Source organism: Podarcis gaigeae, assembly GCF_964106915.1.
Source record: "Podarcis gaigeae genome assembly, chromosome: 12".
Lineage (NCBI taxonomy): Eukaryota > Metazoa > Chordata > Lepidosauria > Squamata > Lacertidae > Podarcis > Podarcis gaigeae.
Genome location: NC_139688.1, coordinates 25,943,401 through 25,961,187, shown reverse-complemented (window position 1 = coordinate 25,961,187; position 17,787 = coordinate 25,943,401). Strand labels below are relative to the sequence as shown.

The 17,787-nt window shown below is 40.3% G+C and overlaps 1 protein-coding gene across 2 annotated transcripts in view; it reads right to left on the bottom strand.

The window, feature by feature from the left end:
* RUNDC3B (RUN domain containing 3B) overlaps positions 1-17,787 on the bottom strand; it is a 32,718-nt gene extending 14,931 nt beyond the window's left edge. For both annotated transcript variants that reach the window (XM_083705058.1, XM_083705059.1), the window contains exons 1-8: positions 17,307-17,787; positions 12,724-12,839; positions 12,417-12,550; positions 9,592-9,677; positions 8,519-8,608; positions 7,162-7,242; positions 6,438-6,606; positions 5,246-5,403 (exon numbers count right to left, since the gene is read on the bottom strand). In XM_083705058.1, coding sequence (XP_083561184.1) covers positions 5,246-5,403; positions 6,438-6,606; positions 7,162-7,242; positions 8,519-8,608; positions 9,592-9,677; positions 12,417-12,550; positions 12,724-12,839; positions 17,307-17,410 — 938 coding nt within the window. In that variant the 5' untranslated portion in view covers positions 17,411-17,787. The remainder of the gene's footprint in view (positions 1-5,245; positions 5,404-6,437; positions 6,607-7,161; positions 7,243-8,518; positions 8,609-9,591; positions 9,678-12,416; positions 12,551-12,723; positions 12,840-17,306) is intronic.

Here is a 17,787-nt window from a genome sequence, read left to right as displayed (position 1 = left end):
GTGATCTATTCTTCACACCTCCCAATCATAATAGAAACTGCCAAAGTACCAATTACACATTTTTCAAATCGCTAACAGCATTCGCAACTGTTGCTAAGCATCTGTTTCAAGTACAGAATGTTCTGCTCTACCACTTAAATTTTCAGTACAGTTCTGAGTACCTGGGGGAGTTTGACTAGCCATTAGCTTCAAACAACTGTTCCCTACCATTTCTAAGTTATTCCTTTAAGGAAAATCTGAAGTAGAGCTAAAAGACCTGACAGATTGCTTTAAAAATTGTCTTATTCTTATATGAACAACACATACCTCTAATGTGTCAATGGAATATGCTAGCAAAAGGTAACTTCATTAACACATTTTCAAAAAGAAACTCTCAACATGCACCTGATGGTGTTCTACTAACTTAGCTGCTTAACTGCTGTTAAAAAACCGATCAAATATTATCTACTGTTTCTTCTGTGAGATATATATATATATATATATATATATATGAATGAATATTGTCTGCCCCTCAGATCTTTAAAGCCCATTATCTTCTTACAGAGACTATACCTACATGCAAAGCAACTATGGCAGTATATTCTCCAGAGTATTACAGATATGCAGCTAAAAAGATGATTCATATTAAGTAAACCATGACTCACAACAATCTGACTAATGCAGTATCAAAAAAATGCTAATAAAAGAGCTAACATCACAATTAACCAGAGATCCACATAGAGCTGCACCAAGCATCTAAAGCATGGGGTAAGAAAGAAAAAAGGCAATTTTATTATGCACATCTTGCTTGTGAAAAGCATTCTACAATGGGTCCCACTGACACAATCTTTATCATTTAAGCTGCCCGCTCCTGTTTAAGATCAAATGATGAGATGAATATTTAGGTGCCAGAACTGTATCTAGAATGTAATTCTAATTATATACAGATAATTCAAAATAAAGGGAGGGGGGCTTTTTGGGTTGTTACTTGGATTTAGTATGTTCAAATTCAGAATATGCCAAACTAGTGACAAATATGAGCTGCTGCTTCCAGCAAGCTTCTGGCTGGCCACTGTGGAAGCAAACTGATGGATGAAATGGGTCCCTGGCTTGATCCAGCAGGCCAATATGTTCTTATCATCATAACTGGAGACAGGTGATAAAAATCAAGCTGGGTTGTCTTAAAAAGAAGAAAAAGGATGAATCACATGAGTAGTCATGTTCTGTAAAATGATATATGAAAGTAAAAAGGCTGGAACAAATTTTATCTGAACTTTAACCTTCTACCCACTTCTGGCTAGAAGCACAGATTCTACAAGTGTCACACAACACATGATTTGTAAGCACATATTACATGAAAAGGTGACACAGCTAAACAAAATACTATGCATGAAGTACACTCTATATATAAAGAAAAATCAACATATTTCCTTAAGAATATTGAACCCTCTCTCCATCTCCTTCCATCATGCATCTCTAAATCAGATCTGGGGACATGGGGTGGAATCTGCTTGCGCTAGCTCAAGTCTTTAGTTGAGAACCCCCTGAGATCTAAGAAGCCAGTAAAAAAAAAAAATACTTTTAAGGGGGCATTAAAAAATTTCTTACTTTCAACAGTACAGTACATATTCACTATGCTGTTTTATGATTTGGCAACTCTTCACCAAAGAAGAAAATTAGCTACTAATGGATTGCAATTATTAATGGATTGCAATTAATAATGGACTGCAAGAGGGAATTAACAAGGACTTTATAATGCTTATGGATTAATTGAAAAAATGGAACTGTGTGGAAAATATTGGGATGTTCTGTGGCAATACCCTCCTATGGAGGACTTGAACTTTGATTTACTATGGTGTTGATAAGATATCAGCTTGTTATTGGATGGGAAAGAATTCAAAGAAAACGCTGGCAGTGAGGCTGGAGTAATAGCCAGACTTCAGACCACTTTCAGTTTTAAGAAAAGCAAGATGGTGAAAGGTCACTACACAGTAAAATTGAGTCCTTGGAGTGGGGGCGGGGGGGATGCTGAAAATGATTGATTGCAACAAGAAAGGAAGGTTGAACGTTTTTTTAAAAAAAACATTCCACACAGAGTTACCAGATATAAAGTCCACTTGCAAATTAAAGGATATGCAAATTGCAAATTAAAGGATAAATATGAACAAACAACACATCAGTGGCTGTTAAAATAAAGGATCAACATCAGAACTGTATTATTTTGATTAAATAAGCAGATTGGAGTGGGAACAAGGAATCAACATCTCCTAAAAATCTCCTAACATGGGAAGTCAACATGACTTTGGGAAGTCGACCAAAATGTTTAATTTGGAATCTGACAATTGGCGTTTTTAATTGAATTATGATTTGGTATTGTATTAATACATTGGATTGTTATTAACAAAAAAATAATAAAATTATATAAAGAAAATATTACATATCTACCTAAGTATCACTGCAACTATAACTGCAGCACTTAGGTGTCATCAATCTCAGTTAACAAATCTTTGACAAATTTCTAATAATGTGGTATCTTTAAATTTGAATGAGAATTAAAAGTTGTTCAAAATGAAGTATCTAGTAAGTCAAACCTTTATACATTGTCCAAGGCAAGTAAACCTGCTAAGAAAAATATCTCAAGAGTCACATTCATTGTCTTATCTAAAGCTAGAATAGCTTTAACCTCTACCCATATGTACCAATCTGGACCCTGAAATCACCATCTGAGGCCCTTCTTCATTAGCCTCCTTTATAAGAAGTCCAGAGGGTGGCAACATGAGAACAGGCCTTTTCTGCAGTGGCTCCCCATTCTGGAAAGCTCTCCTCAGGGAGGGGAGGATCACCTGGCACCCATCTCTTCCACCAGGCCTTAGTCCCTTTAAATAGGTTTGTGGGCAGGGAGGGGGGTTGCTGGCTTGTTTTTTTATTTATTGTGTATTTTGTGTTCTTATTTTGTATTTTTAGGTTATTACCTACCCTGTGATCTTTGGATGAAGGGTGATAATAATAATAGCTTATACCCAATCTTACACATAGGGAGGCGGGTGGCGCTGTGGGTTAAATCACAGAGCCTAGGACTTGCCGATCAGAACGTCGCAGTTCGAATCACCGTGACAGGGTGAGCTCCCGTTCCTCGGTCCCTGCTCCTGCCAACCTAGCAGTTCGAAAGCACATCAAAGTGCAAGTAGATAAATCGGTACCGCTCCAGGGGGAAGGTAAATGGCGTTTCCGTGCGCTGCTTTGGTTCGCCAGAAGCGGCTTGGTCACGCTGGCCACATGACCCAGAAGCTGTACGCCAGCTCCCTCGGCCAATAAAGCAAGATGAGCACCACAACCCCAGAGTCGGTCACAACTGGACCTAATGGTCAGGGGTCCCTTTACCTTTTAATCTTACACATACATCATAATATGGAAATTAGTATGCAGTTGTTTATACACTTTTATTGGAGAATATGGAATCCATATGTCGAGGCAGGGATTCCATTCCTATTCCAATTTATTCTGAGTGACTCTTCTGAAAGGCCCTCGAGTCTAGGATATGTTCATTCCAACAACTGGCAACAGACTAAAGGAAAACCCTCTCTAGATCTCCTAATAATAAGAAATAAATCCCATTCCCACAACATGGGGGATGACAGGGAAGCCATTAACAGACTCACCAAACCTCTTCTGGAAGGTTGTTTTGACAAAGCCATGCTCACCTGCCCTACAAAGCAGGCAAAGACTGGGCCCAAAGAGGATTGCAGCCCTGTGCAAAGCCCCCTTCACAGAGCCTTGCAAGCCCTCAGAATCAGTGGACAGTGCTGGGTCTTTATCTGTATAGCTTTATTTCAAACTACGCAGGCAAAAACAGGTCACCTGATGTGATGTCAAGTGATTGACAAGTGAGTGGCCCACCTGCCCACTGGAACCTGTGCCCCTGCATTAGCTGAAAGAAAGGGACAGTGGCTTATGCCTTTAAAGAACTTTGGGAGCTTACAAAGGTGGCATTTGCAGTTTCCACAGAGGCCATAAGATGAGTAACTTTTTCATGCAATTCAGATTGCTATGTTGTCATTGTATTTGTTCTTGTGATATGAAGAAATTTGTACCCATTCAGAGAAATCTCTTGGCCAATCTCCTGGGAGCAGAAGCCACCCACTGAAAATGGTAATTACAGGATTTGGAACACAGTGTCAACATGTTGTTGGCACCCAATATACTGATGACACCCAATTCTACTTCTCCAAAACATGTGACTCAGGTGTAGCAGCACAGGAGCTGGATCAGTTCCTGGGAACAGTGGTGGGCTGGATGAGGACCAATAAAGAAAGCTGGTAAAAGCTCTGTAGGTGAGAGGTTCCCAGATTCAGAAAATAGGTTAGCTGCCTCTTCTGGGTATGGTTACTCTCCCTCTGAAGAAGCAGGTGTGTAGCTTAGAACTGCCCCTGGATGTCAGCTGGCGCAAGAGCTACAACTATTCCTGGACTGGTAGATACCATAGCTTAGCTGCTGTAGTTCAGGCATTCATAGTTTAGATTGGATTACTGCAATGCCCTCTTTGTGGGCCTTCCCTTAAGACTGGATAAGGCATCTGCAGCAAGGTTGTTATAGCAGATGCCCTATCAACAGTGCATAACTCCTGTGTTCAAAGTGCTACACTGGCTGCCAATATGCTACTGAGTCAAGTCTAAGGTCTTGTTATTGACGTATAAAGCCATGAACAACTTGGAACCAGTTACCTCTGGGAACTCCTTACTTTGTATGCCACTGGCCAGGCACATCAGTCTTCAAGAGAGGCAGTCTTAGTTGTTTTGTATGCTCCCATGGTTCATCTTATGTCCACTAAGACGAGGACATTTTGTGTAGTGACATCTGTCCTTTGGGAAAATGCTTCCAATGAACATCAGGCAGGCACCTACAGCACTGACATTTAGGCACCTGCTTAAATCTTAAAACTTAACCCAAGTTTTCCCTGAGGGGTGATCCAGCTATGCCTATGATTTGTGATGTATTTTGTACTTGTTTTATGAATGCAATTTTATTGTGTATTTTATGCTGTTCACTGCCATGATTTTTTTTTATAGTGGGCAGTATACATTTTCTGAAATAAAAAATTGGTTTCCCCCCCAAGGATTTTCAAATATAATTTCAGTTTTTGTAACTGAACTACATTAATTTGATTAACATATGAGCTGGATTTTTTCATATAATGACCAAAAAACTACAGTATTCTTCAAAAAAACATTACTTCTCCATCAAGTTTTCTGCACTGCATCCAACTTACAGCTGGTCTTGCAGTTCCACAATGATGTACTCAAGTTGTTCCTTTTCCATTTTATGAGCCAAATCCATAGCTTCTACCTTCTGACGCAATAACTTCTTCTGAGAGATGGATTCAGACAGTTGGGTCTCTCTAAGGCGTACTAGCTCTTCTAGATAACCCTAGAAACACATAAGTATTAATTGTACTGCAAAATTTGCAAACCAAGCAACTAATATTTTAAAATTTATTTTTAAAGTATTTTGGTGAGCTCTCTTGCATTTGATACTTCTTGAAACAAGTAGTTAGAAAATGTTAAAACTTATTCTTTGGTAATTACCGTAACTATCAATAATAAAATGTTAAGGGGAAAAACTATTTAAATCATTCTGTTTAACAAATAAGTAGTTTTGTATACAGTTATGTAATTAATATGTTATGTATACATCTGCCATTAATAGCAGGAGGTGTGACAGCCTTCCAATTGTTATAGTGTGTTGCCAGGAGCATGTTTAATGTGTAGTTTTACTAAAGGAGCTGGGACTCAGAATAGTTCAGCCGGACCAATGAAAGCTGCAGTTACCCCAGAAGGGTGGGAAAGCTTCCATGGTGTTTTCTGTTAATATGCCTGCTTTGTCTGGTTGGCCACTGTGAGGATGCTGGACTACAGGCACCTCAGCCCTAATCCAGCAGGGCTTTTCTTCTGTTTTATGTTCTTACGTGACACAAAACATCCAAGAAGAAGAAAATGTTCTGCAACTTTCATTCCACATTACTTTTAGTGTTTTAGATTTGCAATTCAGGAGATGAGAGTAATTGTTTTAAGGAATAATTCTATTTTTTAGATAGTATGTCGAGTCTTTGATCTTCTGTCTGCTCTTCTATAAAATGAAAGATAATCTACTATTTTCCAAGTCCTTCCCAAGCACTCTCATTTGGGGTCATATAATCTATATTGACTTCATGTGCTACCATTAGGCTAGTTGTGAGCTTTTACAGCAAGAGGAAAGTAAATGTGAAATACTTCTAGTGAGCTCCTTTTTTGTTTAAAGCAGCCATGTCTGAAGGTTTCTGTATCTAGAAAGCCATACCAAAATAAAGCAATTATTTTCCAATGAAAGAATAAATTTCTCTAAAATTAAGTTTATAACATTTTCTATTTACAATTGTAACACACCAAATATCTTCAGCTCTTTCAGCCAAAGTAAGGTTTTACCTTCTGCTCCAGTGTGAGGCGGTATTTTTGCTCCACCCGTTTGCATTTGTTGTACCAGCTGTTCTCATCCATGTTGAAAGGAGGACCAATGTTTTCTGGTGTGCTGCTTTCACTGCCACTACTGCCAAGTGTTCTTAGCTCTTCTTCATCACTACTGATGCTGTCAGAACTGAAGGACCAAGTTTGAGAACCAAGAACAGTTTGTTGCAAAATTCAGCTGAAAGATCTAGACTCTGCTTTAGAAATGCAAGCCATTGTTGAAGAGACCCCTAACTAGGGTTGGATGCAATTGTTCAAATCTGTTACACACGCATCATGAAGTTGCAAGTTCTTCCTTGTGCAAAACACTGGGAACTCAGTATTAGGGTTCAGTCACACATTTATTTATCTAGTATACTGCTCTTCATCTGAAGATCTCAAGGCAGTTCACAACACTTCTGTTTGCACCACCACTTTCCCCTGGAAAAACTTGTAGTTTAGTGCTGAATCAGAACAAACATCAGTTGGATTTTCTGCAGACTACTGCTAGTTCCAATTTAGCATTGAGGAGGTTTTCCAGGGGCAAGCAGTGGGGCAAAGGCAAAACCACTCGGACCCACAACTAGAAAGTACAGGACAAGTGGAAAACCACTTTGAAGTGTTTGAAGTGATAAATAAATGTCAAGCTAGCCTGGTGTAAGTTAAAGTTTACAGCCAAGAGGAAATTACGAGAATAAAAAGGTACCTTTGGGTGAACTTCAGGTAAGGTGTGAAGTCTATCACAGCTGGATAGTTGCCATCCAGGCCCTCTCCCTTGAGGCAGAAGCTTATACAAGGCAAGAAATCAGTAATCATATTAAATCAAGAAAATGAAATGATAGTAATACTAAATAACCTTAGCATATAATTTGATTTTCTCACAAAATTGCCAGTATACAGGAGATATGGAAACTATTTTCAGTAATGAAAAGTTAGGCTTGTGTTGAATCAAGAAAGAATTCTTGTGATATTTTAAATGAAAGTGCAGTCTATAATTATTTCAATAAATATATAAAAAATCAATACAATTATTGTATTGTACTTGATGTTACCACTCTCAAAGGTAAAACTGAGGAGATATTAGTAGGAACTATTTAATTCTGCCATATATCAGATAGCTATGGTTACTATAAAGCACTGAGTGGCAAACAGAAAACCCTTAGTCACAGAATAGGGATTGATTGATCATAACACTAAATTATGACTTGGCACTCCATGAATAAATCTGCATGACTCTCAAACTTGCACACACACCCTCCCCTTTCTTCCTTTGATGCAGCCCCAAGGAGATTTTCAGTTTTAAAATTAACCACAGCTCCCCACTTTATCTGAAGTTGCAGAAACTGTGGGTAGTTCAGACAAGCCAGGATCAAAAATATGGTTTATAATGTTGGCTTGTTCATGAACCATTGTTTAATCACAGTTCTCTCAACTGGGATCTGTGGTCAGTTTAAAACTAGAAAGCAAATGCTTCTGATCTCCTCCTTGCAAGCATGCCAGGAGAAGGGAGCATGTAAGTCTGAAGCTTGCGAAGGTTAACATAATACTAAATCACAGCATAGTGTTACATCTGATGTAACACTTGGTGTCGATTTCCAGTTTTACCTTGGAAAAACAAAACACTCCTCCCATCTTCTGATGACATTCAGCAAAGCTAACTTCCTGAATGTGAGATACGTACATGCTGAGCAAGCAGCTGCACTTATATGCTCAACTCTACAACTAAAAACATAATGAATAAACTAGATTTAAAACAGGATACAAGTTTCAGACTGGCATTTTAGGACATATACCACCAAAAAATTGAAGACAAATCCTTCAATTATATATGGGACAAAATAAACTAGATTTAAAACAGGATACAAGTTTCAGACAGGCATTTTAGGACTGGCATTTTAGGACATATACCACCAAAAAATTGAAGACAAATCCTTCAATTATATATGGGACAAAATAAGCTTATGAACTTCTAGAGTTATTTCCAATGCCAAATTTCATAAGCTTTCCCTCCTCATACTTCAACAATCTTATACCACAGAAAAGTTTTAAATCCACAGGAATACCTGAAATCTATAGCATTGAGGCCCAGCAGCATACCAGCTAACATGTTTGCTTCTTCTCCCAGGACAATTGCTCCATCTTCATAGAATCTTCTGTAAGATTAATTTCCAGTTCAGTTATACTCTCTGCCATTTTAGTGACATGCTAGCTACACAAAGTTAAAGACAAACTAAACAATCAGCATTGTCAGCTAGCAATTTCATATTTACAAAGTTCACACAACTACTTTGCTCAGTACTGCAACTGGAACCTCAACTCTTCCCATAATTTTCAAGGATATTGTGAAATGGGCAAGCAAGTGTTAAACCCTATTTAATCACATCAACTGGCCAGTATAAAGTAAAATGTTACTCTGAAAAAAGAGCACATCTAGCATGTGCTAGATTTTGGTATTCCATCACTATATAAAGCAGGGGATCCAATTTGGCCCGCAACACCATTTTTCCAAAACCATGCCCACCAGTCAATCCACTGACATCTCTTCAATGGGCAGCTGAAGTCAGATTATGGGTGAGGGTGGGGGTCCATCCCATGTTGTTTGTGCACATCAGTTCCCCACAAGGCAGCAAGATTTTACCCCCCACTCATCAACTGATGGTGTGTGTGTGTGTGTGTGTGTGTGTGTGTGTGTTAAAGCCTGCTCAGAAACCTGCAGAGAACATGACTGAATTGCTGAGTTTCATCCTGATAGCTGCTGCTTTTCTGGTTACTGTCCTCACTCCCACCAATGTAAGTCAACTCTGACAGGAGGGTGGGTTCATCCACATATCAGTGACCTGATGTGATTGTAAAATCAGATGATGTCCCACCCACCTGTCAAAGTGAGCCAGCTGGGGAGGGAGAAGATAAACATCTGGCTGATTAGGACCTTCCTTCTATAATCATTTTTAGAACAAAAAGTGAAAAGTTGAAAAAGTGAAAAGTTGAAAAAGTTGAAAAGTGAAAAATGACTAAGTATTTTATTATAATATTTATTATATTATATTTATTATAATATTATAATATATAATAAAAGAATTACACATGAACCTTTGAAATATACTTCAATTTTTTGTTGAATAAAGGAGATTAATACCTGGTTGTTTTGTAGTCTCTCAAAGCTGTGGAAATATATTCAGACAAATGCTTTTCCATAAGCGCTACTCTAATCCAAGCTCTTCCCTGAAAAAGAAGCAGCCATGAATTAGGTATTGTTAGACTGAACAATTGAACACAATTTATATCTCTGAAAACCATTCAAGCTGACAGAAGGAAAACAGTAGTGTCACACAACAATAAGCAAAGCAATAAGCTTCACACTTGGTGATCATTCACTTGCAGTCCATTTCTCCCCAAAGTACCGTATTTTTCGCTCTATAACACGCACCTGACCATAACACGCACATCGTTTTTAAAGGAGGAAAACAAGGGAAAAAACATTCTGAATGAAACAGTGGATGTATCATTTTTGGGCTTCATGCTGTGGCCACAGACATGTGATCTGATGGTGAATTTGGGGTGACCCAATGCAAAGATCCTGAGAATCCCTGTGGATCCATGCTTTGTAATCACGTTTTTGCACCATTGCAGCCCCAGGCAACAGTGGGTGCGTGATTTTTTTGGTGCAGGCTGTAGCTATGGACATGCTATGCGATCTGATGGTGAATTTGGGGTGACCCAATGCAAAGATCCTGAGAATCCCTGTGGATCCATGCTTGGTAACCACGTTTTTGCACCATTGCAGCCCCAGGCAACAGTGGGTGCGTGATTTTTTTGGTGCAGGCTGTAGCCATGGACATGCTATGTGATCTGATGGTGAATTTGGGGTGACCCAATGCAAAGATCCTGAGAATCCATGTGGATCCATGCTTTGTAACCACATTTTTGCACCATTGCAGCCCCAGGCAACAGTGGGTGCGTGATTTTTTTGGGGGGGGCAGGCTGTAGCCATGGACATGCTATGTGATCTGATGGTGAATTTGGGGTGACCCAATGCAAAGATCCTGAGGATCCATGTGGATCTATGCTTTGTAACCACATTTTAAGTGGGGAGCGAAGGAAGCAGCTGGCTAAGAATGCAGGAGAGGGATTTAACGGGAGGGAGGAAATAAAGGCAAAAGTCTCCCCCCACCCAAGCCAGCCATCTCTCTCTCTCTCTCTCTCTCTCTCTCTCTCTCTCTCTCTCTCTCTCTCCCTCCCTCCCTCCCTCCCTCCCCCTCTCTCTCTCCCTCCCCCCTCTCTCTCCCTCCCCCTCCCCCCTCTATCTCCCTTCCCCCCTCTCTCTCCCTCTCCCCCAGCAGCACAGAGAGGAATTCCCCTCTGCCTGGAGGGGAGGGGCTTTCCCTGCTCTTTGTTCCGTTTCAGCAAACACAGCAACGAAACAGAGGAGGGTGGGCAGTAAGACCCTGAGGCAGAATGCAGGAAAGCAGCCGCTTCCTCTTTTCAGGTTTCGCTTCTCCGTGCAGCGTGCAGCGCCGCAATTTGATTTTTGCTTGATTTTTCGGCTCCAGGGACCACACATTCGCTCTATAACACGCACAGACATTTCCCCTTCCTTTTTAGGAGAAAAAATCTGCGTGTTATAGAGGGAAAAATACGGTAAGTCTAAAGTGAACAAATCTTATTGCAGCAAAACCCCAGTGGACTTCATTTTTTAAAATAATTAAAAAATAAGCAAGTACTCAGAATTGTAAGCAATTCTGGTTGGTGGGTTTTTGTGTTTTTTTAAAGCAATCTCTTTCAAGTACTTGTTTGTGCCAACCCACAATGAAAGCACAGAGCAGTAATGGTTTCCTCCAAGTCATCCAAACCAGATGACAGCTGAACTCTCACCACTTATCTCCTGCATATTCACGCATGCCACCACACAGTCCATATGTGAACCCCCCCTGCATCATGCATCCACCCTTAAATAAATGTACATCACGGCGCACCATATATGGTAATACTAGGGCAATATCTTTTTTAGGCAAACCAAAATATCACAAATTATTGTCCTATACACCCCCCACACACACACACCAGGCTGTTTCCATATACCATAGAATAAGGTGGTAGAATGGGCTATATCATTCAGACTCAGTACTGTTTTTCTAGAAGCAATCATTAATCTGAGAAGCAAGATATAATTATCTAACAGCAGTCTTCACAGAAAATACATACCTGCAACCCACCCAAGCTTAAGAAAGTTGTGACCACTGCTTTTACCTAAGTTTTTCTTCTGCTTCTTAACAAAGTTCCTGACAAGTAGGAAATAGGTAATAGATGTGCAAGAATGGCTAACTTTTCATCCACAGGGCTACAATGTCCTACCAGTTTAACAGATTTTTCATACACCCCCCCCCCAAAAAAGTTATGAACAATAGATTTGTGCTTTAACAAGTTAAGAAATACAAAATAAAATTTATTGTACTATTTCTGTTTTTGTCAGGAAACCATATGGAAACTTTCAAGTTAAGAATCCTTTGAGATGCAGTTATATGAAACTCAAAATATGAATACACACCTACACTCACCAGAAAAAGATTCATACTAAAGTTTTTGTGTTATGAGATCTGATCAAATGCAGTATTTAAAACAGCATTTTGATGATAGCAATGATCATGTTTACAGACCCATGGTTAGAGCATTAACATCATCTATTGCTTTCCAAAACACACATGCAACCACAAAGACACACCACTTGGCTCATCACAGAAGGTAGAATCAAAAACTCATGAACGAGTGAAGTTATATAACAAGTCTTACAGGCTTTAATAAAATATAAGGTTCCTGACCTGTTCACAGCATTAATTTACCTCAAAATAAACCAGCACAGAAAGCTTTTGGATATATCTATCAATATAAAATGTTTAACAGCAGCAAATAGCATAGGGACATTAGCTATAAATTAGAAAGTTTAAAAATGAATAGTCTTCTCACCTTGGCTCTTGAAGAACTGACATTTTCCATATTTTCAATGCTGCAGATGCAGTTATGTGAAACCTTGCGACAAGCTACTTTAATATAATCCCAGAAGCTACGAGGACTTTCATAACCAAACCAAGTTATTTGACCTGAAACAGATATCAGAAAGAGAAATAAACAATTAAAATATATATGCCTGAATGATAAAATGTCTGTTCTTTATGATGAAGCCATAACAATTAAAACAGCCTAAACCTCATTTATATTTGCAATGTATAGGCAGATGATCCAGTGTCATATAACATAAAATCAGAACAGTTACCTTTGAGTCTATGGCTTAAAATCTGTTCCAGAATGGCTGCAAAATTGTTAAATTCAGGAGAAGAATCATCAATAGTTTCAAAACAGGATCGATCAATCAGTGTCTTGATAGAAAACCTAAGATACAAAAAGCATGATTTTAATTCATGTTAAAATATAATGCAGGTTGGACAGCATAGTATTTTAGAGAAGCATATTTCTTGACAAAAGCACACCACTGATGTTTGTAATTTCCAAAACAAATACATTTAGATTTCAACAATATTTGAGTTTTCTTCACTATATTCCACCTTAGTATGCAAATATCTTTTACTCCACAGCCATTCAAGCAGTTGATTTGTGCCTCTTCAAAGCAGTATATTTGTTCTGTTAAGAAGTTCCGATTACTATTATCCAAAGTACTATTATCCAAAGTATTTATCAAAAGTGTTGAGTTAGTTCCCCGGAAGAGCATTCTAAACTCCTTCAGATGGGCAGCCTACATGAGCACAGAAGACTTCCTGATAGACTTCTAGTATGTGGAAGATGATGAATCTGGTAATGGAACGCAATGATGTGGGAGGGACCAATGAGCTTGCCCTAATTTCTCTTCCACCAGATAGTAGTAATTGAGTGGTACACACTACACAATTTGTAAAAATAAATAAAAAATTGTTAGATATTAAACACTTTGAAATAATAAAATGGGTAAAGTAAAACACCACTCATGTGGATACATAATAGTACCTCCCTCCCACCCATCCCCATCTCACTAGTTGCATGATAAACACCTATAGTCCATTGCTGCATTTACTCAACTGGAGAATCACAGCTACTGGTGCTGTCAGGTAGGCACTCAGCCTGTCTGTATCAAAACTGGACTGCAGATGTAGCAGCCACAGCACCTTGGAGTTCAGTCCATTCTTGCAGCTGTTTGCGTTCCCCTTCATAGCTCTGGGAAAGAACCATGACTCCTCACTTGGGGAAAGTTCTGCCTATTCCCTGCTAGGACAGAACCCATATCCTTGGCATGCTGGGTTTTCTAAAACAATGTTTTCAAAAATCTTAATTCTTGAATATTATTTTGCTTACATGTGTGATATAAATATAGCTTGATGTATAGCAGGTGGCTGAGCTCACTTGCTTTGGTTATCTGGTTTGCATGCACAATTAGTTCTTGTTTTGTGCTTGGGACATATGTTGTTCCAATTCAAAAAACATAATGGAAAGGTGTATTTGTAGATACATCTGACAGGAGAGAGCACAATCATATGCAGAAGTAAGGATGAGGTTATGCTTGGTTGCCTGAAGACCATTCTGACTGCTACAAATGAGCAGGCAAGTACATATTTCCAAAGCTTTGCTAGAAGAACTGAACGAGTGTTGAATAACAGAGCTTCGGAATTGAGTATATGCTCCGAGGCTTTTTTAAATCAAACATTGGCAGCAAGTACGCACCTTATCTCTCTGTTACAGCAGAGGGGAGGAGAGCATTAGTCTCTCTTCATACTTTAAAACTACAATGAATTCTCACACAAACTAAATACAGGACACAAAGTGGCACAAATCTGGAGGATGAAAGGGGGAGAACAGGACTTGGAGAGGGCTATCAGTTGAATTATGTGAGACATGACAAGTTTGTGGGTGTTAAATTCACTGAAAGTTACCCACAGTGTGAGTTCAACACCCACAGCATTCTTTTTTACTCACATTTTGATATGACAATGTGTCCCAGTTCACATTAAAAAAACCTCCCCAAATATAGTTCTAAGTTGAGATAATTAAACCCTGGGGTTTTCTGACTGAAAATAAACAATTAACATGCTATAATACAGAAAAATCTACTTCTAATGTATAGAGCTAAATGAAAGGCAATTTCGACAGAATAGATCAACTAAGAATACAGTAATGGCACCATTAATGTTTAGAGCCTTAGTTTTAACTGTGCCAGCCTTTTTCTTCTTCTTTTTTGTAAGAGAAATACATGTTTGCCTGTGCAGGGTTACAAGAATGTGCCATTACACATAAATGAATTTCCAGTGCCTGAACATTCAACATTAATTTACCAACCATCTATGACTCTGGAACATGTAAATATGCATGTGTAAGTGTCAGCATACCAGCTTATACAAGAAGCTGAGCATGTGAAATTCCACAAAGGCAAAGAAAAACGCCCATAAACATAAATATGGCTATAACCACATTTAAGCCAAGTCTTCCTGATTGTAATATATATTTACAACATATGATGATAGCAATGTTCAAATGCTTCCTGTAAAATACACTAGTATTTGGAATATTTATTAATTTTTCAGTTTTAAGTGTGAATATCATAAGACCTAGAAGACAATAAAACAAATCTTTAAAAAAACATATTACTGCCTCTTAGTAATAATATTCCCACCCCTACCCCCCAGGATTGTGAATGAAATGACCCAAATTTATATTATCCATGATTAATTTTTATTCAAATGCATTGCTTTTTCTTTATTTGTGTATGTAATTGAAGTATATATTACTGATTTAATAAATAAAGGAAAACTATTGAAAAAGGAATACTATTCTGTTTGTCATTAATTTGGGAAGGGAGCATCACATGATGAGCAAAGAGGGGACTGATCATTTCTCCTGTTTTCTTCAGTTCCATTACATGCCTGCATTTACCTTGACCACTCCATACTATCAGACCAGCACTGAGACCATTGTTCTGGAAAAGGCAACAGAGCCAATCTGGCTTTTTCACATCTAGCCACCCTCTCATTCCCCTCAACCAAACACAAACCCATACCAACAATGAAATAAGGAATGTTTTCCCTTCTTCCAACTCAGAACCTGCATAGATAACAGAGAGAGAAAAGCCTCTCCCACAAATACAGCCTGAAGGGATGGAAGTGTTGACATATATGCATGTCTGGACCACTGCAGCTCCCATGGTATCCCCACTGGTGGCTTGACAGGTTTTCTTCCGCTGCAACCTTGTTCTTAAGTGCAGTGGGGGTTTTTTACCCATAGAACCAAATGTGAGATGTTCACTGACATGTTAGATACTAAGCTCCTACACTCAGGGATTCCAATGTCTGGTGAGAATGGTAGGTTTGCCTTACCTCAGCTATATCTTAGACTTCAACCTATTTATTGTGTCCTATGGAACTCAGACAAATGTTTTGATAGACGTAACACTTCATATTCATAGTCAAACTCTGAGACTGCTGGAGTTGGACAGAATGTTATGAACGGAGCATTACAGAGAGAAAGCACATATATCCTAGGAAGAGGCTGATATCAATGGACCAGCAAAATGCATATCATTATTAAAGATGGAGGTGGGTGGTGAGACTGCTCCCTGGTGAGATGCAGTGACACACCATGGTTCAGTGAAATCTATGCCATTCTGTGTGAGACATTTTTTGCCTTTACTATAACAGTGCCACAAAAGCAGCCTTTAATCTCCCCCCAATAGAATGAATGGCAAAGCTAAACCATTCATTTGTATGGGGAAGAACTCCAGGGACACAAACACATGGGAACTAAGCCAGACACAGTATCTGTGGTAAGGGGAAGGTTCCCCCCCCCCCTAGTAATAGGAGCTTGTCATCATTACTGTTACACCAGTTCTCTTCTGCAGAGACATACCCTGTGTTTTCCTTAGTCATATTTCCGTAGTCACATTAATAGAACATCACTTTCCCTCCATATGGTTTGGAGTAGTACCATGACATTCAACACAGACTGTTGTCAAGCTGAAATCTGGTTCAAGTATAACCGAGCTGCGAGGTAGAGAGATTGCATCCTGTATGGGGCAAATACAAACTCAAGGGCTTAGTATAGTAATATTTCTCTCTTGGCGTTCACAGTCAGTACAGCATGAGACTCTTAATCTCAGGATTGTGGGTTCAAGCCCCATGTTGAGCGTAAGAGTCCTGCATTGCAGGGGGTTGGACTAGATGACTAGCCCCTTCCAACTCTGTAATTCTATGAATCATCAAAACTGCCTGATGGGGCCAGAATCAGGCAGGCTATACACCTTCACTCACCATACAAATGCCCTAACACAGATCGCATTCCAGTCCAGGATCCCCTACTTGACACATCTAACAGCGCACATGCAATTAGCTGTAGCAAATTCACAGATGGGAAAGGAAGATTGGAAAGAGTTCTCCACAGATGCTCATGGGGCAGCATCAGGAAGGTGTAAGGAGGGGGAGGAGAGAAGACGAATGCAAAAGTGGAGGGAATTCCCTATTCTGTTCCCGAAGTCTACCTAAGCAGAGTTTAGCTGCGCCCTGAGCATCCTTTCACACACCCCACCACCATTCAGAGCCAGCGTGGGGGAGAAGAAGCTGGGGTTCCCTCCCTGCTGTTAAATGCAAGAGCGGAACGGAAAAAGAGAGCGCGGGGTGGTGGCGCTTACTCCGGATTAAGGCAGCAAAACCTGAAGGCATTTACTGTGCAAGCCCCTTGAAGCACAGCGGGGGTCTGCTGGGCACGCATTGCAGAGCAGGACCGCCAACTGAGCGGGGTTATCGACGACACATGCAGCCCCATACATACGGAGAAAAACCCGTGTGCCTGCGTGTGTGTGTGTATGTGGTGGAGCCAATTCACCTGCAGACGGTGATGAGATTCCGCCTCTCGACAGTGGCGTTGCGGGAATGGACGCTTCTCCTCCGAGAGGAGGCGTTGAGTCCCCCGATGTTGAACGACGCCATCTCGCAGCGGAGGGCGAGGCGGGGGCCTCTGGCGGCGCCTTTGTTCGGAGGGCGGGAAACGCCGGGGGTGAGGGGGGGCAGCGGCTGCTCTACCGCCGCTCCTTTCCCCTGCCCCAGCTACCGCCCCAAGAGGCGGCGGCTGAGGAGGAGGAGAAGCCCGGCAACCCCTCCACTAGGCACCCAAACGGGGGCAGCGCGGCTGGGCATGAGGCCACGGCGCGAGAAGGGACCGGAGGTCCCAGCAGCGGTAGTAGCGCCTCCTCCGCTCCGCTCGGCTCCTCGCTCGTCTGAGCCTTCGAAGTCGCGGCTGCACCTCAGAAATCGCCTCAGCAGCACCCCGAGGCCGGGACTGCAGAGCGCCGGCTCCGCCAGCCAAT